At 42.8% G+C, this 23,962-nt stretch overlaps 1 protein-coding gene across 1 annotated transcript in view; it reads left to right on the top strand.

The window, feature by feature from the left end:
* slc5a5 (solute carrier family 5 member 5) overlaps positions 1-23,413 on the top strand; it is a 73,395-nt gene extending 49,982 nt beyond the window's left edge. The window contains exons 12-16 of the mRNA XM_051935432.1: positions 7,710-7,907; positions 10,126-10,141; positions 10,929-11,024; positions 18,394-18,479; positions 23,285-23,413. Coding sequence (XP_051791392.1) covers positions 7,710-7,907; positions 10,126-10,141; positions 10,929-11,024; positions 18,394-18,479; positions 23,285-23,413 — 525 coding nt within the window. The remainder of the gene's footprint in view (positions 1-7,709; positions 7,908-10,125; positions 10,142-10,928; positions 11,025-18,393; positions 18,480-23,284) is intronic.
* The last annotated feature ends 549 nt before the right edge of the window (positions 23,414-23,962 follow it).

The following is a 23,962-nucleotide window of genomic DNA, read 5'->3' as shown; positions in this document are numbered from 1 at the left end:
AAAATATGATCTAATTATAAAACTTTTTATGTTTCGTAAGAATTACTCATGGATGCTATGAAATCACTTCAGATGCCCAACGGTGAGTCAACGGTACAAGAAAACCCCCACATATGACATACCGTTCAACTCATCTTAATATCCACTTATGCAAAATGTCAAGCCTTTTGGGGTCTCTACCCCCCATTTTTGACCCTCTAGACCACAGGTATCAAACTCCAGGCCTGGAGGGCCGCAGTGGCTACAGGTTTTCATTCTAACCGTTTTCCTAATCAGTGACCAGTTTTCACTGCTAATTCACTTTTTTCCCCTTTTATTTTAACAGCCATGTTAGAAGGATTCAGTCCTCTGAATTGATTCGTTTCCTCATTAAATGACAGCCAAACAGAAATGAGATGTGAAACGAGCCAACAGATGACCAGCTTAAACTGGGGCTTCAAACTCCAACCAGTTTCTTAATGAGAAGCCGATGCTTGCTTTTAATTAAACCCGTTATTTAATTCTACAGCTTGTTGCTGCTCTCGTTCTGCAACAACAGACATTTCCAAAACTGTCAATTTTTTGTTTTTTATAAGAACATCGTCAAAGTGTTTTGGTGAGTTGAGAAATCAGCCTTACTGAGACCATCACCTTTCTTTATTTTCAGATATTGTGTGATGTGGTGGCTTGTTTTGTGTCTCATTATTGTTTGGCTGCTAATTATGGAAAAAGAAACAACTAAAGGGCCAGAGTGAAGTTAATTAAAAGAAGTAATTAGCAGAAAAAATTGGTCACTAATTGAGAAGACGGTTAGAATGAAAACCTGCAGCCACTGCGGCCCTCCGGGACTGGAGTTCGACACCCCTGCTCTAGACCCAGTTTAGGATCATATAAGTGGATAGGACTGGTGAACTTTGTTGGGCTGAATGGCCTGTTCTCGTCTAGTTTGTTCTAATGTTCTAATATTTTGTGCAGGAAATGACACCCTGATGCTAAAGAGTAAACCAACGTTTCTCAACCTTTAAGTATTTGCGACCCGAGTTTTCATAACAGTTTTAATCACAAGGACATTAGAGGGTCTGCTCAGGTGGGCCGGTTTTGGGAGATAAAGTCAGAGAGGCGAGATTGCATTGGTTTGGACATGTGCAGAGGAGAGATGCTGGGTATAATGAGAGAAGGATGCTAAGGATAGAGCTGCCAGTTAAGGGGAAGAGAGGAAGGCCTAAGTCAGCATTTCTCAACCTTTAAGTATTTGCAGGTGGCAGAGTTAAAGATGCTAAGATTTGCATTGGGTGTGACGAGGATGGACAAGATTAGAAATGAGGACATTAGAGGGTCAGCTCAGGTGGGCCGGTTTGGGGAGATAAAGTCAGAGAGGCGAGATTGTGCTGGTTTGGACATGTATAGAGGAGAGATGCTGGGTATAATGAGAGAAGGATGCTAAGGATAGAGCTGCCAGTTAAGGGGAAGAGAGGAAGGCCTAAGGCAGCGTTTCTCAACCTTTAAGTATTTGCGACCCAAGTTTTCATAACAGTTTTAATCTCGCCCCCCCTAACTTTTTTTGAAAGGAGCCCACTAATACCAATTTGTTCTTTTTAAATTAATGATATATCATAGATGCATATTTTATTATACCTACTTGACTTTTATCAACATTTATCTAACTCTATATTTATTTTTCTAGTATCAGAGTGTAGTTTAAGTTCATTTGTTTTGGTTTCAATAGATGTATTTTTCATATTTTCGATTCTTGTTTTCTTTTTTTCACATTTTCGCACCCCTCTTTTTGTTACTTCGCGCCCCCCTAGGGGGGGCCTGACCCAAAGATTGAGAGCCACTGGAGTAAACTTTACTCTTTAGCACAAATGATCCAAAGGCCTAGAAATGGTGCAGGCCACACCAACCGACCCCAGGGGCTCACCCCCTATAGTGGGATACGAGGGCTCAAAGATACCCCTTATCACTCCACTTCAAAAATACTTAGAGTCGGTAACGCAGGCATGCGGAGTGTAAATTTATGATACTTCAAGGTTGCTGATGATGAATATGATGATCTTTATGACATCCGATTCTTTATCGGTGGTCTTAGCCCAGACATCCCAGCCTTGTAGGACCAGATTTCTGAGAGGTTTGAATGAGGGGCATTCGTGCAGTAAAGGGACCAGGGAGCCGAGCACAGGGGCATTTCTAAGAATTATGTCCCTTGGGGTCTGCAGTCCGATTGCCTTTCTTCCGGGGAGGGAGAATGCGACTCGCTTGGGGGAGACCAGGAGAAGATCCAGGACAGTTGTCCCTTTAAGGGCCTTTCCCAGAAGGTTCAGAATGACAAATTGCAAATATTATCATGTGGGGTATCCTTTATTACTATTTTAAGGTCAGTAATTATAAATATGAGGCTGTTTTTGAGTTTTGATCCTTTACTAATAATAAATAAGAATTATTCTTTATTTTTATATCTCTTTTCTTGCTACTCAAAGCGTTTTACATAGTGAGTGGGGAGCCACTTCAACCACCAATAATGGATGATGCGACGGTAGCCATTTTTTGCTGCATTACACTAAGCACACATTAGCTGTTACGTGGTGAAGTTGTGAGAGTGATAGCCAATTAAAAACAGAGGATGATTAGGGGCCAGAATGACTAGGCCATGGTTGGCAATACAGCCAGGACATTGGGATACCCCCAATTCCTTACGAAGGCTGCCCAAGAGTCTCCTATGACCACAGAGAGTCTAGACCTCGGTTTAATGTCTCATCAGTATGAAGACACAATTTTCACAGCACAGTGAACATCACTGCACTGGCACATTGGCATCTATTTTCAAACCACAGGGTAAGCGCCTCCTGCTGGCCTCGCCAACACCTCTTCCAGCAGCAACTCAAGCTTTTCTGAGATGGTTTCCTATCCAAGTACTGGCTGGGCCTGAACATGCTTAGCTGTGTATTTAGCCCTCCATAGACCTCTGTCAAAGGGTGAAACGTGACACGTTTCAATTGTAATGGAGAATATTTAGACTTTCTAAGTTGAATCACATAATTTAATATTTCAGATATGTGAAGCAACGTTTTTATGTTTATTCTGTACGTCCTGCAATGGTGATGGACAGGTTGACAGACGAGATCAGACAGGAGTCCGAGTATAGAATAACGGGGAGTGTTGAAGAGAAGTGAAAAAGAGAGTGCAGGCAGGGTGGAGTGGGTGGAGAAGAGTGTCAGGAGTGATTTGTGATAGACGGATATCGTCAAGAGTGAAAGGGAAGGTCTACAGGATGGTAGTGAGACCAGCGATGTTATAAGGGTTGGAGATGGTGGCACTGACCAGAAAGCAGGAGACAGAGCTGGAGGTGGCAGAGTTAAAGATGCTAAGATTTGCATTGGGTGTGACGAGGATGGACAGGATTAGAAATGAGGACATTAGAGGGTCAGCTCAGGTGGGCTGGTTTGGGGAGATAAAGTCAGAGAGGCGAGATTGCGTTGGTTTGGACATGTGCAGAGGAGAGATGCTGGGTATAATGAGAGAAGGGTGCTAAGGATAGAGTTGACAGGTAAGGGGAAGAGAGGAAGGCCTAAGACAGCGTTTCTCAACCTTTAAGTATTTGCAACCCGAGTTTTCATAATAGTTTTAATCGCGCCCCCCCTAACGTTTTTTTGATTTTTTTTGTTCTTTTTTAAGTAATGATATATCATAGATGTATATTTTATTATACCTACTTAACTTTTATCGACATTTATCTAACCCTATTTTTATTTTTCTAGTATCAGAATGTAGTTTAAGTTAATTTGTTTTGGTTTCAATAGATGTATTTTTCATATTTTCGAATCTTGTTTTCTTTTTTTCACATCTTCATGCCCCCCTTTTTGTTACTTCGTGCCCCCCCTAGGGGGGCCCGCCTCACAGTTTGAGAACCACTGGCCTAAGAAAAGGTTTATAGATGTGGTGAGAGAGGACATGCAGGTGATGGGTGTGACAGAGCAAGATGACGAAGACAGGAAGGTATGGAAGAAGATGATCCACTGTGGCGATCCCTGACAGGAGCAGCTGAAAGATTATGTTCTTCTGTTTTATGGAGGTAATCAATTGTGACCTGAAGGGGGAATCACTGAGCCCCTAAACCCCGAGACTCAACTACACAGCACTGTCCTGGGTTCAAACAGAAGATGTTTTTATTTTACAATACCTTCACAGACTTCCAAATCCTGTTTCATAACAGTATAACGCAATGTCTCCTTCCACAACTCTCACGTTTTCTTCACACAGAGAACCACAGACACTTGGAAAGAGTAACCAAGTAGTGTGGTGGTCTGGAGGACTTTAGGGACCTTCAAAACTCGACTTGATGTTATTTTGGAGGAATTAAGAGGACAAGACTGGCGAGCTTTGTTGTGCTGAATGGCCTGTTCTCGTCTGCATTGTTCTAATGTTCTAATGTGTAATCTCAAGATGTGGATCAATACATTTATGACTTTTTTTCACAAGGAGACCCCAAGACCCTTTAGCTTCATTATAAAACACAAGAGTGGGCTACTTATTTTTATTTTTTCTTTATCAACTATTAGCTGTCCCTCGTGGCTCTGCCTGCATAGTAGTGAAACAGGACAAACTTTAAAAATCAATTAAAAAGTTTTACAAAATGGAATAATTTGTATTGAGAAGAATTTATATTGATAGCTTTCATATCCGAGGGCCTCTTGTTATGCAATATTTTTGGTTTTGCTATCGGGGGCCAGAATGTAGCTGTGATCATCTTGCCAAAAATGTAAAAAGTTGGCAAGGTATCTGTGGCCAAGCGGAAGGTAGGTACACTCCGACGTCAAACATTAGCACTGTATGTGATCGTGTTCAGCTCTGACGGGTGAGTGTCCCCCGTGTGGGGAGAAAAGCATGTGGCTGTGATATTTCTACCAATCAGCAGCTACCCCCTAAAACACACAAAACAGCAAACGTTACTCCTCTCTAGATGATAATGTCTGCTGAGCAAACAGGTATCGCTAGCTAAGCGGAGGCAAGTTGCGCTCCAACACGTGGCGAGAGGTAAAGCGACTCGAATGGAGGCTGGCGCGTGAGTGAGTGAGTGAGTGAGGACAGCCCCGCCCAGCTCCCTGCCCCCCTCCCCTCGGCCGGCAGCCTGTCTCTTGGATTTGCTCAAATAAATCGGTGCCACAATCGAACGACAACACTTAGCACGATGAGAGAAGTCGGAAAATTAACCGGAATGTTCAAGCAAATTATAGAAAAAAAACCCGATCTAAATCTGTTAAGTAGCTCTCTCGTGAAAAGTGGACAGACATACAGACAGAGAGACAGACAGACATTGGATTTTATATATAGAGAGATGTTTCAATGTAAAATTTAATATGGTAAATTAATCTATGATTGTGAAAAAATAATAGGTCAGGTCAGGTCAGGTTGGGCAGCATACACTGGTTCAGCGCACTGCCACACCCACCACATGACAAAACAGCTCAGGATCCTGGTTGGCAACCCACCCATGCGGAAACGCGGTTCAGTCCCAACCTCCGGAAACAACCCTCTATCTGCTGCTATCACCCGTGGGGAACTGCGCCACATGGCCGTAGTGCCGTACGTAACCTACGCTCCCACACAATGCAGGTCATGTGCCTCATTCGGGACTCCATGAGCAACACAAAGTCAAACCAGCGGGACACAAGGATTCTCCGGAGAGACACAGCACTGAAGGAGTCCAGTCTTCATCTCAGGTCACTGCATAGCGTCCATGTCTCTCAAACAGGAAGCACCAAGACGCTAAAGACTTGGACCTTGATCCTTTTGCAGATATCAGGAGCGCCACACACCCCTTTCCAGCGGCCTCATCACCCCCCCCCCCCATGCTCTCCTAATCCATCTACTGACTTCATAGGAAGAGTCACCAGAGACATGAATGTCACTGCCGAGGTAAGTAAACCTCTCGACGAGGTCGACACTCCCAGGCCGTAGGAGAGGATACTTTCTATTGCACTACGGTAGAAGTTAATTAATAGCTGCTGAGGTAGATGAGCCTGTCTCAGCTTTATGAGAAAGTACAGAGTAAGTCCTGTACGTTTATGTGCATGGTTTTACCGATGTTTGTTACATTGTTTCCTAATCCATCTATCCATAATTTGTAATAGTGGAGCACAAAGCAGAAACCAAGAGGATGGACCACCAACTCAAGTCAAGTTGGGGAGCATGCACTGATACGGTGCGTTGCCGTACCCACTACACGACGAGACAACTCGGGATACCGGTTGGCAACCCACCAGGCAAACACGTGGTCCACACTCCGGAAATTACCCTCTATCTGACGCAGTCAGGTGTTACATGGTGTCCCCTTGGCCTGGTCCAGCCAACTCAGGTTCCCAACAATGAGGATCTTACGAGCTGGATCACCCTCGGGGAAACGCGCCACATGGCTGTAGTGCCGTAACTGATGCTCCCTCACAATGCAGGTCATGTGCCTCATTCCGGACTCCATGAGCAACACAAAGTCAAACCAGCGGGACACAAGGATTCTCCGGAGAGACACAGCACTGAAGGAGTCCAGTCTTCATCTCAGGTCACTGCATAGCGTCCATGTCTCTCAAACAGGAAGCACCAAGACGCTAAAGACTTGGACCTTGATCCTTTTGCAGATATCAGGAGTGCCACACATCCCTTTCCAGTGACCTCATGACCCTCCATGCTCTCCTAATCCAACTACTGACTTCATAGTCACCAGAGACATGAATGTCAATGCCGAGGTAAGCAAGCCTCTCGATGAGGTCGACACTCTCTCTGCAGACAGACACATTGCTGATGGCCGTGCCCAAGAGGTCATTAAAGGCCTGGATCTTTGGTTTTTATCCGGACACTCGCAAGCCCAGACACTCCGACTCCTCGCTCAGTCATCTCGAGACCCCAGATCAGAGCCTCCATTGACTCTGTGAAGATCACAGCATCATCAGCAAAGTCAAGATCAGTGAATCTTTCTTCACCAACAGATGCCCCACAGCCACTGGGCCCCACAACAATGCCCAGCACCCCCAGAACACACCCTGATGAACCCCAGAATCAACTGGGAAGAACACCGAGGGTCTGCCTCCTCTCTGCACACAACTCACAGTACCAGAGTACAGGCGGGCCATGATATCCAGCATATCATGGATATCATGTTGGGACTCCTCTGTAACATAAAGGAACTTTAAGATCTGGTAGAAATGAAATCAGCACAGGCATGGATTGGTGAATTTTGAAAGAACTGGAGAAGGATTGGAATTGGAAATGTGTGTGAGGTCAGAGTAAGGACACTCTGAAGCCATAGAATTTAATCACGTCAAGAATTAGGTTCTAATTTGAAACCATAATTGGAGGATAAAAAGTGAACCTCCATGAACTCCACTCGAGGCCACTCACAAGTTATGTGATCATCTGTTGGCTCGCTTCACATCTCATTCTTATTTTCCTAAAACAATTGGTATGGAATGGTCCATACAGTATTTCCATGTAATTTACACTCCATCTAAAAAACCACTTAAGAGCATAATTGGCAAATCACTGGGCTCGCTCTGATGCCTAAACGGAGTACCAAGCCTATCCTTTAAGGCAGGCCTTAAACCCCAACATTTTTCTTTGGGCTGCTAGTGAAGCCCACCTTCTCCTGAGTTGGATTAAATTAAGTGTTGATGTATACCACTTTTTTGGCTTTTACCTTTAAACATATCACCACGCTGAATAGCTTCCATTTGTCTCTTCAGGGCGCCCATGTTGGACTAGCTGCCGGACTGGGGATTTCCCTGTGGGTTGCAGTCGGTGCCAGCTTGTATCCTCCTGGGGCAGAACTCATGGGCGTGCTGCCCAGCTCTGACGAGCAGTGTCCAGTCCTGAAAGTGACCAACCTCACCCGTGACCTTGCCCTGCACCCCACAGCCTCTCCATCTCCTAATAATCTCTCTGTAGACGTCACAAGGTAAGCGAGTGTAAATAGGAATCTGTGCAGCCATCTCTGTGGAGCTCTCCGTGTTTACTGTGCTGTGCTCTCCAGCAGGGGGCGCTTGCTCTCTGGGATTGTGTTCTTTATTGAAATGCAGGACCTACTTGAACCTGTATATACTGTACACCCCTTCGGTAACCATGGCAGAAATAATCAGATGAGAGAAATGGGGTACAAAAGGATAAACATTTATTTACAGTGCATCCGGAAAGTATTCACAGCGCGTCACTTTTTCCACATTTTCTTATGTTACAGCCTTATTCGAAAATGGATTAAATTAATTTTTTTCCTCAGAATTCTACACACAACACCCCATAATGACAACATGAAAAAAGTTTACTTGAGGTTTTTGCAAATTTATTAAAAATAAAAAAACTGAGAAATCCCATGTCCATAAGTATTCACATCCTTTGCTCAATACTTTGTCGATACACCTTTGGCAGCAATTCCAGCCTCAAGTCTTGTTGAATATGATGCCACAAGCTTGGCACACGTATCCTTGGCCAGTTTCGCCCATTCCTCTTTGCAGCACCTCTCAAGCTCCATCAGGTTGGATGGGAAGCGTCGGTGCACAGCCATTTTAAGATCTCTCCAGAGATGTTCAATCAGATTCAAGTCTGGGCTCTGGCTGGGCCACTCAAGGACATTCACAGAGTTGTCCTGAAGCCACTCCTTTGATATCTTGGCTGTGTGCTTAGGGTCGTTGTCCTGCTGAAAGATGAACCATCGCCCCAGTCTGAGGTCAAGAGCGCTCTGGAGCAGGTTTTCATCCAGGATGTCTCTGTACATTGCTGCACTCATCCTTCCCTTTATCCTGACTAGTCTCCCAGTCCCTGCCGCTGAAAAACATCCCCACAGCATGATGCTGCCACCACCATGCTTCACTGTAGGGATGGTATTGGCCTGATGATGAGCAGTGCCTGGTTTCCTCCAAACGTGACACCTGGCATTCACACCAAAGAGTTCAATCTTTGTCTCATCAGACCAGAGAATTTTCTTTCTCATGGTCTGAGAGTCCTTCAGGTGCCTTTTGGCAAACTCCAGGCGGGCTGCCATGTGCCTTTTACAAAGGAGTGGCTTCCGTCTGGCCACTCTACCATACAGGCCTGATTGGTGCATTGCTGCAGAGATGGTTGTCCTTCTGGAAGGTTCTCCTCTCTCCACAGAGGACCTCTGGAGCTCTGACAGAGTGACCATTGGGTTCTTGGTCACCTCCCTGACTAAGGCCCTTCTCCCCTGATCACTCAGTTTAGATGGCCGGCCAGCTCTAGGAAGAGTCCTGGTGGTTTCGAACCTCTTCCACTTACAGATGATGGAGGCCACTGTGCTCATTGGGACCTTCAAAGCAGCAGAAATTTTTTTGTAACCTTCCCCAGATTTCTGCCTCGAGACAATCCTGTCTCGGAGGTCTACAGACAATTCCTTTGACTTCATGCTTGGTTTGTGCTCTTGACATGAACTGTTAACTGTGGGACCTTATATAGTGTGAGACTTTCCCGGACACCACCAGTCGGAGACCACATCTTTATAAAAGACACACGTTTATTTGCCATTAATAAACACAGTTCCTCACTAACACACAATGCACTCAGCAATAATCACCCTTTAAACCAATGTCCTTTGCCGCCTCTACTCCTCCAGGGAGCTTCGTCCTTCTCCCACTCCCGACTCTGGCTCACTGACTGCAAGGAGGCAGCCCCTTTTATTCCTGCCCGGATGTGCTCCAGGTGGCTGATGATGTTCATCCGGCAGCACTTCCTGGTGTGGCGGAAGTGCTGCCCTTTGAACCGGAAGCACTCCGGGCGTCCCTGGTCGATCCATCCGCCATCTTGCCAAGTGTGGCGGAAGTCATCACATCCGGGTCTCCTGAGGCTTAAGGCGCCCCCTGGCGGTGGCCACGGTTCCCAATAGTACCAGTCCTCTTTGTCCTTGTCCTGTGGTCCTCTTTTTATCCAGGGCAACTGCCCCTTTGTGCCCCGGAAGCTATTAATGTCGCTTTCCGGTCCCTCCAGGCATCCCGGCCAGGTAATCACCGCAGTCATCTGTGACAATAGACAGGTGTGTGCCTTTCCAAATCATGTCCAGTCAACTGAATTTACCACAGGTGGACTCCAATGAAGCTGCAGAAACATCTCAAGGATGATCAGGGGAACCAGGATGCACCTGAGCTCAATTTTGAGCTTCACGGCAAAGGCTGTGAATACTTATGTACATGTGCTTTCTTAATTTTTTTATTTTTAATAAATTTGCAAAAATCTCAAGTAAACTTTTTTCACGTTGTCATTATGGGGTGTTGTGTGTAGAATTCTTAGGAAAAAAATGAATTTAATCCATTTTGGAATAAGGCTGTAACATAAGAAAATGTGGAAAAAGTGATGCGCTGTGAATACTTTCCGGATGCACTGTAACTTGCTTTAAGATGCACATACGTATCCAGGCCAAAGAGAAGCCATTGGAGCAGTGCAATCATCATCCAGTTCTTCAGTGGGGAATGCTGATGATTGTACAGTGGAGTGCAGGCGGCCTTCTTCTTAGAGATTTCTTCTAGAAGGTTCCTCTCCATTATAAATACCCACTCATTCTGTGTATGCAGTGAGCTTTATATGAAACATGACGGGTATTGGTAACTACAAGACATCAGAGCCTTGTTATATCTGGACTGTGCTCTTCTCAGTCCCAAATACCCCTATCCGTGCACCGGCTCTAATCACTCATGGCCTCTGCCTGAAAGTGACAGGTCAACCCTGCTTTAAGCAATCAAAATCTGAACCTGAACATCAGCTGCATGAATGCTAACACAATTAGGCTCACAAATCATTTTTCATTTCTGGTTACGCAGTCAGTGTTTGGTATTCCTGGGCGATGACTAAAAAGAGCATCCATAATGTGAACGTTTTACAGTATAGGACCTGAAATGATGTTCTAGTGCACTTATGAAGGGCTTATTGTGGATAAGTCTTTCTCATCTCCTACAGGGCTTCAGGCGTCAAAGAGTTTTATTCAATCTCCTACCTCTACTATGGGACACTGGGGACAACTACGGTGCTGGTGGTTGGGCTTCTCGTCAGCCTTCTCTCAGGTAAAGAACCACTCCTTGTTCACCTTTCTCAGTGTGCTGATATCACCTGTCAGCCTATCGTTTATTTTATATAGTGCATCTAACCATCATGCATCATCACAAAAGACTAACACATTACAATACAATCTCAAATTGTATCATTTTTTGGTAGGCTGGTGGTCACATCAGGGATGTGTTCTGGGGGTGTTGGGCAGGGTCGTGGGGTCCAGTGGCTCTGGGGCATCTGTTGGTGAAGAGAGATTCACTGATCTTGACTTTGCTGACGATGCTGTGATCTTCGCAGAGTCAACAGAGGCTCAAGAGACTGAGTGAGGAGTCTGAGGGTCCTGATAAAAACCAAAGATCCAGGCCTTTAATGACCTCTTGGTCACGGCCATCAGCAGTGTGTCTGTCTGCAGAGAGAGCATCGACCTCATCGAGAGGTTCACTTACCTTGGCAGTGACATTCATGTCTCTGGTGACTCTTCCTATAAAGTCAGTAGACGGATTGGGAGAGCATGGGGGGTCAAGAGGTCACTGGAAAGGGGTGTGTGGTGCTCCCTATATCTGCAAAAGGACGAAGGTCCAAGTCTTTAGAGTCCTGGTGCTTCCTGTTTGAGAGACATGGATGCTATGCAGTGACCTGAGATGAAGACTGGACTCCTTCAGTACTGTATCTCTCCGGAGAATCCTTGGGCACCGCTGGTTTGACTTTGTGTTGCTCATGGAGTCCCGAATGAGGCACATGACCTGCATTGTGAGGGAGCGTCAGTTACGGCACTACGGCCATGTGGCGCGATTCCCCACGGGTGATAGCGGCAGATAGAGGGTCATTTCCGGAGGTGGGGACTGGACCGCGTTTCCGCATGGGGGGTTGTCAACCAGGATCCTGAGCTATTTCGTCATGTGGTGGGTGTGGCAATGCGCTGGTGCTTCTTGGTTGTGAGATATGGATGCTATCCAGTGGCTTGAGACGAAGACTGGACTCCTTCAGTACTATATCTCTTCAGAGAACCCTTGGGTGCCGCTGTCCTGGTGCTTCGTGTCTTGCTCTATGGTTGCGACACATGGACGCTATGCAGTGACCTGAGACGAAGACTAGACTCCTTTGGTACTGTGTCTCTCCGGAAAATCCTTGGGCACCGTTAGTTTGACTTTGTGTTGTTCATGGAGTCCCGAATGAGGCACATGACCTGCACTGTGAGGGAGCGTCAGTTACGGCACTATGGCCATGTGGCACGTTTCCCCGAGGGTGATCCAGCTCGTAAGATCCTCATTGTTGGGAACCCGAGTGGCTGGACCAGGCCAAGGGGACACCATGTAACACCTGGCTGCGGTAGATAGAGGGTCATTTCCGGAGTGTGGACCAGGTGTCTGCCTGGTGGGTTGCCAACCGGGATCCCGAGTTGTTTTGTCGTGTAGTGCGTGCGGCAACGCACTGTACCAGTGCATGCTCCCCAAGTTGACTTGGTGGTCCATCCTCTTGGTTTCTGCTTTGTGCACCACTATTACAAATTATGGATAGATGGATTAGGAATCAATGTAACAAACGTCGGTAAAACCATGCACATAAACGTATAATGAAGACTTACTCTGTACTTTCTCAGAAAGCTGAGACAGGCTCATCTACCTCAGCAGCTATTAACTCTTTCAGGGCTGATGTCGACTTTTGTTAAGATTCAGAGGTAGAGGATGGTGATCACTGGTAAACTGCAGAAAACCCACCCTTATATTTTAGTTTGACTCTCTTTGCTAGAAGAAAAGTTACATAGCTTTGTTAATTTAACCTCGATTCCCTACGCGTGCATGAGTAGCAAAGAGCAAACAACCTCTAAAATGGCACCGACATCTGGCGAGAGACCAGATGCAAATCTGGTCAAAGCAAAATACTCCATGGACGTTTTACATAATTTCGTTGAGTAGAACTCTGACTTGTCGGACTCCGAGTTTGATGCAAGTGATCTGGAGATGGATATTGAAAACGAAAGTGAGGTACCAGCATCATCTGATTGGTCCCCAGATGATCGTGGGGCTGAACACTTTCATATAGCTGATGCTCCTACAGCAGCATTCGCCTGGGAGGCCCACCACATATTGCGTTACACTGCAAACACCACCACAACCCACCTGCTGTGCGAAGACAGCCATGCAGCAGGCCCACTGTGCATTCCTGCTGTCCATTGAGGTGCCCCCAGCCACCAGAGATGTAACGGACTTTGTATGTTGATTTATGTGTGAAATCTATTGCTTTGTGTGTTTTTCAGAAAACTGAGTTTTTTGGAAAAAATATACAGCCCTCAAAGAGTTAATTAACTTCTACCGTAGTGCAATAGAAAGTATCCTCTCCTACGGCCTGATTGTGTGGTAAGCCAGCGGCACAGTTACAGAACGGAAGGAGCTACAATGTGTGATGAAGGCTGTGAAATGAATCGACAGGGCAGACCAGACTTTGGACGAAAACCTAGCACCATTATTAGAGACACAACACATTGCAGGCCGCCATCTGTTCGCCCCGCTACCGTCCGGATGGAGGTTTATGGCAATCACATCAGGCGTTAACAGACTGAGAAGATGCTTTTTTACTAGAGCTGTGATTTCCATCACACCTCTCCAAACTCAATACTCTGCCATTTACAGGAACTGTAAAATAAACGTAAAATATTCAATAGAGACACACACTTATAGACACATTTTACCTTCACATTTGTCACACATACAAGGAACTTACTCTTAGGCAATGCATATTGACATTTTAAATACTGTATCTCTCTATTATATTAAAAACAAAGTTTTCCATCATGTCCGCATTATTCAGCCTTGACCACGACCCTTCACACCACTCTCCCAAACATTACTCCCATGGCACATATCCTCTCTCCATCCCACCCTGTGACAGAGGTGTGACCAGAACATCATGTGTGGGTGGGCATTTGGTGTGTCTGGGGGGGGCAAAAAATATCCATCCATCCATCCATCCCCATTTTTGTAGGGGGGTCAAATAATAATAACAACATAGTTTTATATAACATATAAAAGTAAAAATTGTGGCATAAATCATAACCCACTGTTCAGTAAAATTAACAGAGGCAATGGAACTTGTATTATTATTTTTTGTGAACAAATATAGAACTACATCTACAGTACAAGGTAAATATCAATAAAGTTAAATGTATACAACATATGAGAGCAAGAACAGAAACGTGGCTTATTGTAGTCATGGGAGGCTATAGGACATCAGTTTCCAGTGTTTAACCTGGATATTATCTACAGGACCATCCATCCATCCATTTTCCAACCCGCTGAATCCAAACACACGGTCACGGGAGTCTGCTGGAGCCAATCCCAGCCAACACAGGGCACAAGGCAGGAAACAAACCCCGGGCAGGGCGCCAGCCCACTGCAGGAGACCTTCATCTTCTTTTATTTTCAGATATTGTATGATGGACACCAGTTGTTTTGGCTCATTTTGTATCTCATTATTAAGTACGAAGAAACAATTAAGGGGTCTGAGTCTTCAAGAACAAGTCAATTAAAATGAGTTCAAAAGAACTTAATTAGTAGCACAAACAGGTTACTGATTAAGAAAAGGGTTAGAATGAAAACCTGCAGCCACTGCGGCCCTCCAGGACCGGACTTGGCAACCCCTGTCTTAAACCTTTGACAGTTTGATCGAAAGTCCAACACGCAAACCACTTGACCAACACCGGTAACTTTTCATATATATATATGTGTAAAGCACTATATAGATATGTGTCTGTATTCATTACAAGTATAATATAAGGAAATGAGAAATTTAAATTTGATGTAATTAAGGTACAGTTCCGGGTCAAAACTGATGAAATATTGCATTGTCACCAGAGATCAGCATGCATAGGGTTCAATAAAAGTGGGTAAATAAAATTGCAAAATTTAACTCAGACAAACAAAGATGGGCAAGCTGAATAGAACTGTGTAAAAAAAAAATCTACTTCCTGTGTCTGAGCCAACTTTGGACCCTCCCACAGACCACGCCCTGAACTCCGCCTTCCTGTAGCTTAGTGCCCAAGCTCTCCTGTGTGACCTCATCAAAACCTTCTGGAAATCAAGATAAATGATTTCTCATACATCGTTTTGGTGCTTCCATGGAATTCCAGCATATTAGTGAAACACGACCTCCCTTGTCTGAACCCATGTTGAGTGTTTAATAAGAAGAAGAAGAAGAAGAGGAAGAAGAAGAATCCTCAAAGATGACACAGAACCAGTGTGCAGGATATGTGGTCAATTCCAGGAAACCATTGACCATATCGATGCAGAATGCCCTGAATTGACCAACACTGAACACATTTATAGACACAATAAGGCCGCCACATACCTGCATTGGAACATCTGCAAAGAATTCAACATGAACACAAAAGAAAAATGTTGTGAGCACGAGCCCCAAACAGTAACAGCAAAAGATACCACCACAATCCTGTGGGACATGCCAGTACAGACAGAGTGTGAGATAAAGGTCAACAAACCAGACATCGTCATTAAGAACAAAAAATTAAAAATCAGCCTACTCCTCGATATGTCCACATCAACTCACCTCAGGAAAAGTAACCGAAAAATTGTCAAACACAATGATACCAGTAGTGATAGGAGCCCTCATATTTATAAATAAAGAATTGGAGAAATAGACCTGGCAGTTCTCGGGTAACATCAAAATGCAAGGATTACAGAAGGTCACACTACTTGGAGTGTTTCATATCCTAAGAAAGACAACCGTCCATTAAACAGAAGGCTAACTCATTCTAACCCTAGGCCTAAGGAAACGATTCGAGTATTGTGTGGTTTTATAGAATGATCTCAAATGGAATAATATCTTCTTTAACAATACGCTACCGTGGCTGTCTGTTTGTCTATCTGTCCAGGATTTGACATCACCTGTAGCTCACAAACCGTTTGACTAATTGACCTGAAATTTGGTACACATATACTACGTCACCTCTACTGTCCGCTTTCAGGGTGATGATTGATCTCCAAAGTTATTCCTCTTTTTATTTTTATTTTATTTTACTGTAGAATCAATTCTCGGCACCGTGCAGCAGGGAGGCCGTGTGGCGCCATTCTCATTCCCTCCCACCTTCTCCATCACTTCCCCTACCTCTTCATATCTCAAATCATTATTGAGGCAGATTGAAGACTTACGTGCCAGCTTAAGAGAAAAATTAAGGAAAACGTACTAAGTAATTGCAACACAAACACTGACTTAATCAGTTTTAATGTGAAAAGATGTCGACGGAAGAAGAGAAGAAGTGGGCCACTAGGGTGGAGAAGAGAAGAGCTGCTCAGGAAGCAGCAAGAACATCAACCTCTGAGCAAACAAATGCTAAACGTAAAGAGAAAGAGGATGAAAACTATAAGTCAAGTGTATTCACTGCATGTTATCATGCAGTGCGCTGTTACTGGTAATAATAATAATAATGATAATAATAGTAATAATAATAATAATAATTGTAACACCTTATATACTGTCAAAAACGTGCAAACCAATAAAAGTACAAAGTCATAGGTGTAAAAAGTATAATAATAATAATAATAATAATGGTGACGCCTTATATACTGTCAAAAACATGCAAAACAATAAGTCAGAGGTGTAAAAAGTATAATAATAATAATAATAATAATGGTAACACCTTATATACTGTCAAAAACGTGCAAACCAATAAAAGTACAAAGTCATAGGTGTAAAAATTATCATAATAATAATAATAATAATGGTGACGCCTTATATACTGTCAAAAACATGCAAAACAATAAGTCAGAGGTGTAAAAAGTATAATAATAATAATAATAATAATAATAATAATAATAATGGTAACACCTTATATACTGTCAAAAACGTGCAAACCAATAAAAGTACAAAGTCATAGGTGTAAAAAGTATAATAATAATAATAATAATAATAATAATAATAATAATAATAATAATAATGGTGACGCGTTATATACTGTCAAAAACATGCAAAACAATAAAAGTACAAAGTCATAGGTGTAAAAAGTATAATAATAATAATAATAATAATAATAATAATAATAATAATGGTGACGCCTTATATACTGTCAAAAACATGCAAAACAATAAGTCAGAGGTGTAAAACGTATAATAATAATAATAATAATAATAATAATAATAATGGTAACACCTTATATACTGTCAAAAACGTGCAAACCAATAAAAGTACAAAGTCATAGGTGTAAAAAGTATAATAATAATAATAATAATAATAATAATAATAATGGTGACACCTTATATACTGTCAAAAACATGCAAAACAATAAGTCAGAGGTGTAAAAAGTATAATAATAATAATAATAATAATAATAATAATAATGGTGACGCCTTATATACTGTCAAAAACATGCAAAACAATAAGTCAGAGGTGTAAAAAATATAATAATAATAATAATAATAATAATAATGGTAACACCTTATATACTGTCAAAAACGTGCAAACCAATAAAAGTACAAAGTCATAGGTGTAAAAAGTATAATAATAATAATAATAATAATAATAATAATAATGGTGACACCTTATATACTGTCAAAAACATGCAAAACAATAAGTCAGAGGTGTAAAAAGTATAATAATAATAATAATAATAATAATAATAATAATAATAATGGTGACGCCTTATATACTGTCAAAAACATGCAAAACAATAAGTCAGAGGTGTAAAAAATATAATAATAATAATAATAATAATAATAATGGTAACACCTTATATACTGTCAAAAACGTGCAAACCAATAAAAGTACAAAGTCAGAGGTGTAAAAAGTATAATAATAATAATAATAATAATAACGGTAACACCTTATTTACTGTCAAAAATGTTCAAACCAATAAAAGTACAAAGTTAGAGGTGTAAAAAGTATAATAATAATAATAATAATAATAATAATAATAATGGTAACACCTAATATACTGTCAAAAGCATGCAAAACAATAAGTCAGAGGTGTAATAATAATAATAATAATAATAATAATGGTATCACCTTATATACTGTCAAAAATATCAGAGGTGTAAAAAGTATAATATAATAATAATAATAATAATAATAATAATTATGCTGAACTCTACTCTCATATGGCTCCAAAGACCCCGCCGGGGGGCTCTCTGTCTCCAGTTTGTGTCTTCTGCCCATTTATGACGGTTTCCCTTTGTACTTTAATTTTTATTGATTTCCTTCCAATTCATTTGAGTATTTTTTCTTTTTTTTTCTCTTGATTTATTTGTTTCGATATTCTGCAGTAGACTATAAAAAAAAACAAGTCATGATCATTAAGTCTTGTAGTTTCGATTTCTTTTAGGTTGATCTTTGTTTGTTTTATTAAATTACTTAATAAAACTTCTTTTCATGACTAAGGACCAACCCAGAGGAGTTCAATCACCCCTGGACTTCTATGGTGGGATTTGTGTGGCAAGAGTTCAACAGCACCACCACTGGCCAAAGTGAGTAATTATACGTATTACCTTATTGTTAGCATTAAGTGATGTAACAGGCCTGATGGGATGGCGTGGGGACCGTGGTTGGCTTACTGCTGCACACCACCAGAGTTCTGAACTTCCAAAAACTCAGAGGGTTAGGATATTTGGTGACTCTTAATGGAATCTAGATACAGTAAGTTTGTGAGGAAGGCTGCCCAGTATGGACTGATGCCCGCTCCAAGGTTGGATGCTGCCTTGGACCCAATGTTGTTGTTGTAGCACATTTGACGTAAGAGTATTCATTAATTGTGGTAGACGGCCATCTTGAAAATGCAGTGTTCAGTGGATCCCCAGGACTGAAACCCTGGGTTAGTGGATAAACGTTATGTATAAATAGACTGGTTTACGTTGTGTGTGTTTAACCAGTTAATATCTAAAGGTACTCTCATATTAAATAAACTGTAACAAATACTGATACAGAAACACTGAGACACCTACCAATGGGCACCTTCATTTTACAAAGACAAATCATCTGTTGTACCCTGGTCATCCTAATGTCTCTAGTCACACCTTTCTTCTGTGAGTGACCACAGGGGCAGCATCATAAAATAATATATGAGCACTGCAGATCATGTGATTCTTTTCTCCCACCTTGAACAGTACGTAGGCCTCCGAGGTAAGGCCCTTAAATGGTTTTTCTATTCACTTGGGTGACTTCCCATCCTCTTTGGCTCCTCTTACTTGCAGGATTCCACCTTTGGCCCAGTTCTCTTCTTGATATACAGCTTACTTTTAGGCTTGATTGTCAAGAAGTATGGCTTCTCCTTTCACTGCTATGCTGATGACATTCAGATCTGTTTGCCGCTAAAATCAAAGGAGATCTGACAATACAGACCCTCCACGTGTGCTTGACTAATATCAAAACCTGGATGGCAATGAATTTTCCTAAACTAAATGATAACAAAACTAAGATTGTGGTGTTCAACAGCTCAGAATCCTCAAGTGGCCATGATGTTTCTTTCCAACCCCTTGCCATATACAGTCAGGTCCATAAGTATTTGGACAGTGACACACTTTTTATCATTTTGACTTGGTGCGCCACCATATTGGATTTGAAACAAAGCAATCAAGATGAGATTGAAGTGTAGACTTGCAGCTTTAATTCAATAGGTTTGCGAAAATATTGTGCCATGTACCATTTAGGAATGACATTCGTTGTTATTCGTTGATCTTCAGCGGCTCAAAAGTATTTGGACACCATAATCATAAATATAATGACTTGGTTGAAAGTCCTTTCCAGTCAATGACTGCCTGAAGTCTGAACTCCTGGCCATCTCCAAGTATTGGTTTCCACCCCAGTGATGCTTTGCCAGGCCTTCACTTTCTGACGTCAGTTTTGTCTTCAGTAAGTGAAGTTGGGTTGAGATCAGTTGATTGACTTAGCCATTGAAGAACAGTTCACTTCTTTGCTTTGAAAAGCACTTGGTTTGCTGTCACTATCTGTTAGCTCATCGTTCATCTGTACTGTGAAGTGTCGTCCTATCAGAATTTGGCTGAATATGAGCAGACAGTAGAGCTCCCTGGACACTTCAGAATTCATCCTGCTACTTCTGTCAGCAGTCACATCATCAATAAGCACCAGTGACCGACTTCCATTGACCATCACGCATGATCAGGCCATAACACGGCCTCCACCATGTTTCACAGATGATGTGCAGATCATGAGCTATTCCTTTTCTTCTCCATATTCCTCTCTATCCATCATTCTGATTCATATTGACCTTAATTTCATTTGTCCAAATAACGTTGTTCCAAAACTGGACAGGTTTTCAAAAAATGCTTTCTCTCCAAGTCTAATCTGTCCTTCCTATGCTTGAGGCTTACCTGTGGTTTGCACCAGGTGGTAAACCCTCTGTCTTTACTTTTGTGAAGTCTTCTTGTGATTGAAGACTTTGGCCATGATAGGCTGACCTCCCGGATAGTGTTCTTGGTTTGGCTAAATGTTGTGAAGGGGTTCTTCTTCACCAAGGATAGAAATCTGTGATCATCCAGCACAGTTGTCATCTATGGTTGTCCAGACCTTCTGGTGTTGCTGAGCTCACCAGTGTGGTCCTTCTCTTTAAGAATGTACGGCTTCTTTTACCTTTTATTATTCGGCACTTTGGTTCAGTGGTTTGGCTGTTGTGTAAATGTTGTGGCCTGAAGGGGGCGCTGCAGTTCCCCAAACCCGACTCAGATAGACAGACAGACAGACAGACCCAGGCACAAGTCTCTGCAACAAAGGCTTTTTATTTTGCCGTGGGAAACTCTTCCCTAAGCTTTTCCCACCTGCATACAGCACAGTACAAACAAAGCAGCACACAGAAGTGCCCCTACTCCTTCTTTCTTCTTCTTATCTCTCTGTCTAACTTCACCTCTGCCTCCACTCCTCTTAGCAAGCTTTATCCATTGTCCTCCTGACTCTGGTTCTTGGTGCAGTGGCAGCTGGCTTATTTTATCTGGTACCCGGGAGTAGTTTCGCTGGGCTGTCGCGTGGTTCAGAAGCTCATCCAGGTGAAGCAGAAGCCCAGAAAAGTAGGGTTCCACAGTCCCTGCAGCACCCCCTGCTGGCACCCATTGGAACCCAACAGGTTTGAGTAGCAGGACTCCATTTGCCATGAAGCCTTGAGGAAATCCGTGGCAATGCAGCAACCCGGGGTGGGGCAGCTATCTAGCAATCCAGGGAAGACAGTGTTCTGTGCATGCTCTCTCACCCCAAAGTCCTTCCAGTAAACAGGAGTCCTGGATGGGTAAGGGTGCTGGTCGTCTGCCACAATGTGCTTTATAAATAAAGTTTGACTTGACTTGACTTGGCAACTGATAAAGCTGCTCTTGTTCTGACTCCCATTGTGTGTCACAGCTAAGGTCTCTGATCATCCTTCCCACTGTTGTGCCATCTCCCTGTCTCCTCATCTTACTAGAGTCAATCAAAAAGTAATTTGAAAATTATGGGGTAACTGCAATATGCTCGCCGTTAAAAACGTGTTATATGGCGTCAGCTTATATTCATTGCTGTTACTGCATAATTTTCAAATTGCCTTTACCTTTTGATTTACTCGTTGAAGGAGTTGGATCAGGTGGTGGGGAAAAGGAGTGTCTGGACGTCTTTGCTTAAACTGTTGCTTCCATGAACTGGACACAGATGAACAATAGAAAATTAATTGATTGATGGATGGATGGATGGATGGATGGATGGATGGATGGATGGATGGATGGACCCTTACCTAAGTGCCACCTGAGGTGATCGCCTCTTCTCCTCACCCCACCCACTGGCTTACTGGCCCACACAGTCATGTCCCTTGAATTCATTAGTTGGCTTCTGTTTCTTTCTTACTTGCTTTGGTGGTTTTAGGGCCCACTTCTAGATCAGCGCCAGGATCCTATCCAGTGGCTCTCTTATTTTATTGTCCCCTTCATCTCATGTGGCAGACTGGGAAGAGAACTTTATGTTCCTACAGATAAGATAGATAGATAGATAGATAGATAGATAGATAGATAGATAGATAGATAGATAGATAGATAGATAGATAGATAGATAGATAGATAGATAGATAGATAGATAGATAGATAGATAGATAGATAGATAGATAGATAGATAGATAGATAGATAGATAGATAGATAGATAGATACTTTATTAATCCCAATAAGAACCTGTGATAAAGTTTTGAGGCGACAAGGCCATTCAGTCCAAAGTCACTTGTCTTCCACTATTCGCCACTTCTTACAAGAAAATGGACCACGAGTTGTGTTACGCACAGATACAGTCCCATCTTGTGAATGTTGTATGGAATGAATCTGCGAGAATTGAGGGACCAATGAAACATGGCCAATGAAGGACAGCGAGTCATCGATCAGCATCCCAAGGCTGCATACAGACAATGAGCCAAAGTGGTGACGAGATGGATAACAAGAAGGTCTGTTCTTGTCAGGGTGAGCTGGTAATGGTGATCCTTCATCCAGGCTTCAATATCAGTGAGACATGCAGAAGTTGTAGCTGATGTGGTGTGGTCCCGTAAAACAGACACAGCGGAGTGTCATCAGCATAGCATCGATAAGAAAACCCATGTGATATGACGACAGGACCAGGTGAGGAGGTGTACAGAGAGAAGAGGCGAGGATCCAACACCAGTCCTGGGAAGACTCCTGTGCTTACCTGGTGTACTCTTGACGTCTCTACTCACCGGGGCGCCTGGTAGGATCTGCCCAAGATGTAGGACTCACAGTCCCAGTGATGCCCAGCTTAGTGAGGGTCTGGTGGTTGACCACGTCAAAGGCAGAGAGATCTACCAGGACAAGGAGAGAAGGCACGTCAGTAACTCCAGTCAGCTGACGCGTGTCAACAACAATAACAAGAGCCACCTCAGTGGAATGTCCCCTCTTGAAGACTGTTGACTGATTAGGATCAATCGCTCTGCTCTGGTGAAGAAAGGAAGGAAGAGACTTAGTCAGAGACAGCATGGTCAAGTGATTTGAACAGAAAGGAGAAGAGAGACCCTGGTCTGTAATTACCTACTTCAGACGAGTCAAGTGGGCTTCTTAAGGAGAGGAGTTACTGGAGTCTGTTTGAACACAGCAGGGAAAGGGCCTGTGCTGAGTGTGGTGTTGATGACGTGTGACACTGCAGACATGTGTGAGAGGGAGAGAGACGGCGTGAGGGGACGGGGTCAAGTGGACTGGTAGTGGGGGGACGACAAGAAAGGAGGCCAGAAATGTTAGAGGTGGAGAGATGGGATAGGATACTTGCTGATTGTTTCTAATTGTAAGGAACCGCCTTTCTGTTTTCCAACAGGAGTACAGATGCCCTACGATTTCTGCCCCAAACGTGGAAGATTCCCAGGAGCTCCTGGAGGCTGCGTCTCCACAACATGAGGCCAAGCTTCTTAACCTTGAACCTGTGCTAAAAGAGAGCAAAGTGTAGACACGTCATCTGAAACGTCATCGACACCGCTGCCATTTCACAATCAAATGTATCCAACCATCTCGAGCATCGGGCTGCTAGGAGAAAGCAAAGCGACTGGCAGAGTGCCTGGGAGGGCTAGTCTAATTGTATACTTTTTAATTTTTTTTATTGAATAATAAACTGCTTCACCATACAACTCTTTGATTTTTGGGCCCATTATAAAAAAAGAGTGAAGAAATCTAAAGAAAAGAAACACATCTGCTATAATCATATTTTACACAAGGGGGTGCCATTGCATCGTGTGGAGAATGCAGCTCTTCATAAAACATCCAATAATTCAGAGACATAGGAGTGTGTAGATAGATAGATAGATAGATAGATAGATAGATAGATAGATAGATAGATAGATAGATAGATAGATAGATAAAAGACAATAGATAGATAGATAGATAGATAGATAGATAGATAGATAGATAGATAGATAGATAGATAGATAGATAGATAGATAGATAGATAGATAGATAGATAAAAGACACTATATGATAGATAGATAGATAGATAGATAGA

Source organism: Erpetoichthys calabaricus, chromosome 12, assembly GCF_900747795.2.
Source record: "Erpetoichthys calabaricus chromosome 12, fErpCal1.3, whole genome shotgun sequence".
Taxonomy (NCBI): Eukaryota; Metazoa; Chordata; class Cladistia; order Polypteriformes; family Polypteridae; genus Erpetoichthys; species Erpetoichthys calabaricus.
This window is presented reverse-complemented; position numbering and strand designations above follow the sequence as displayed.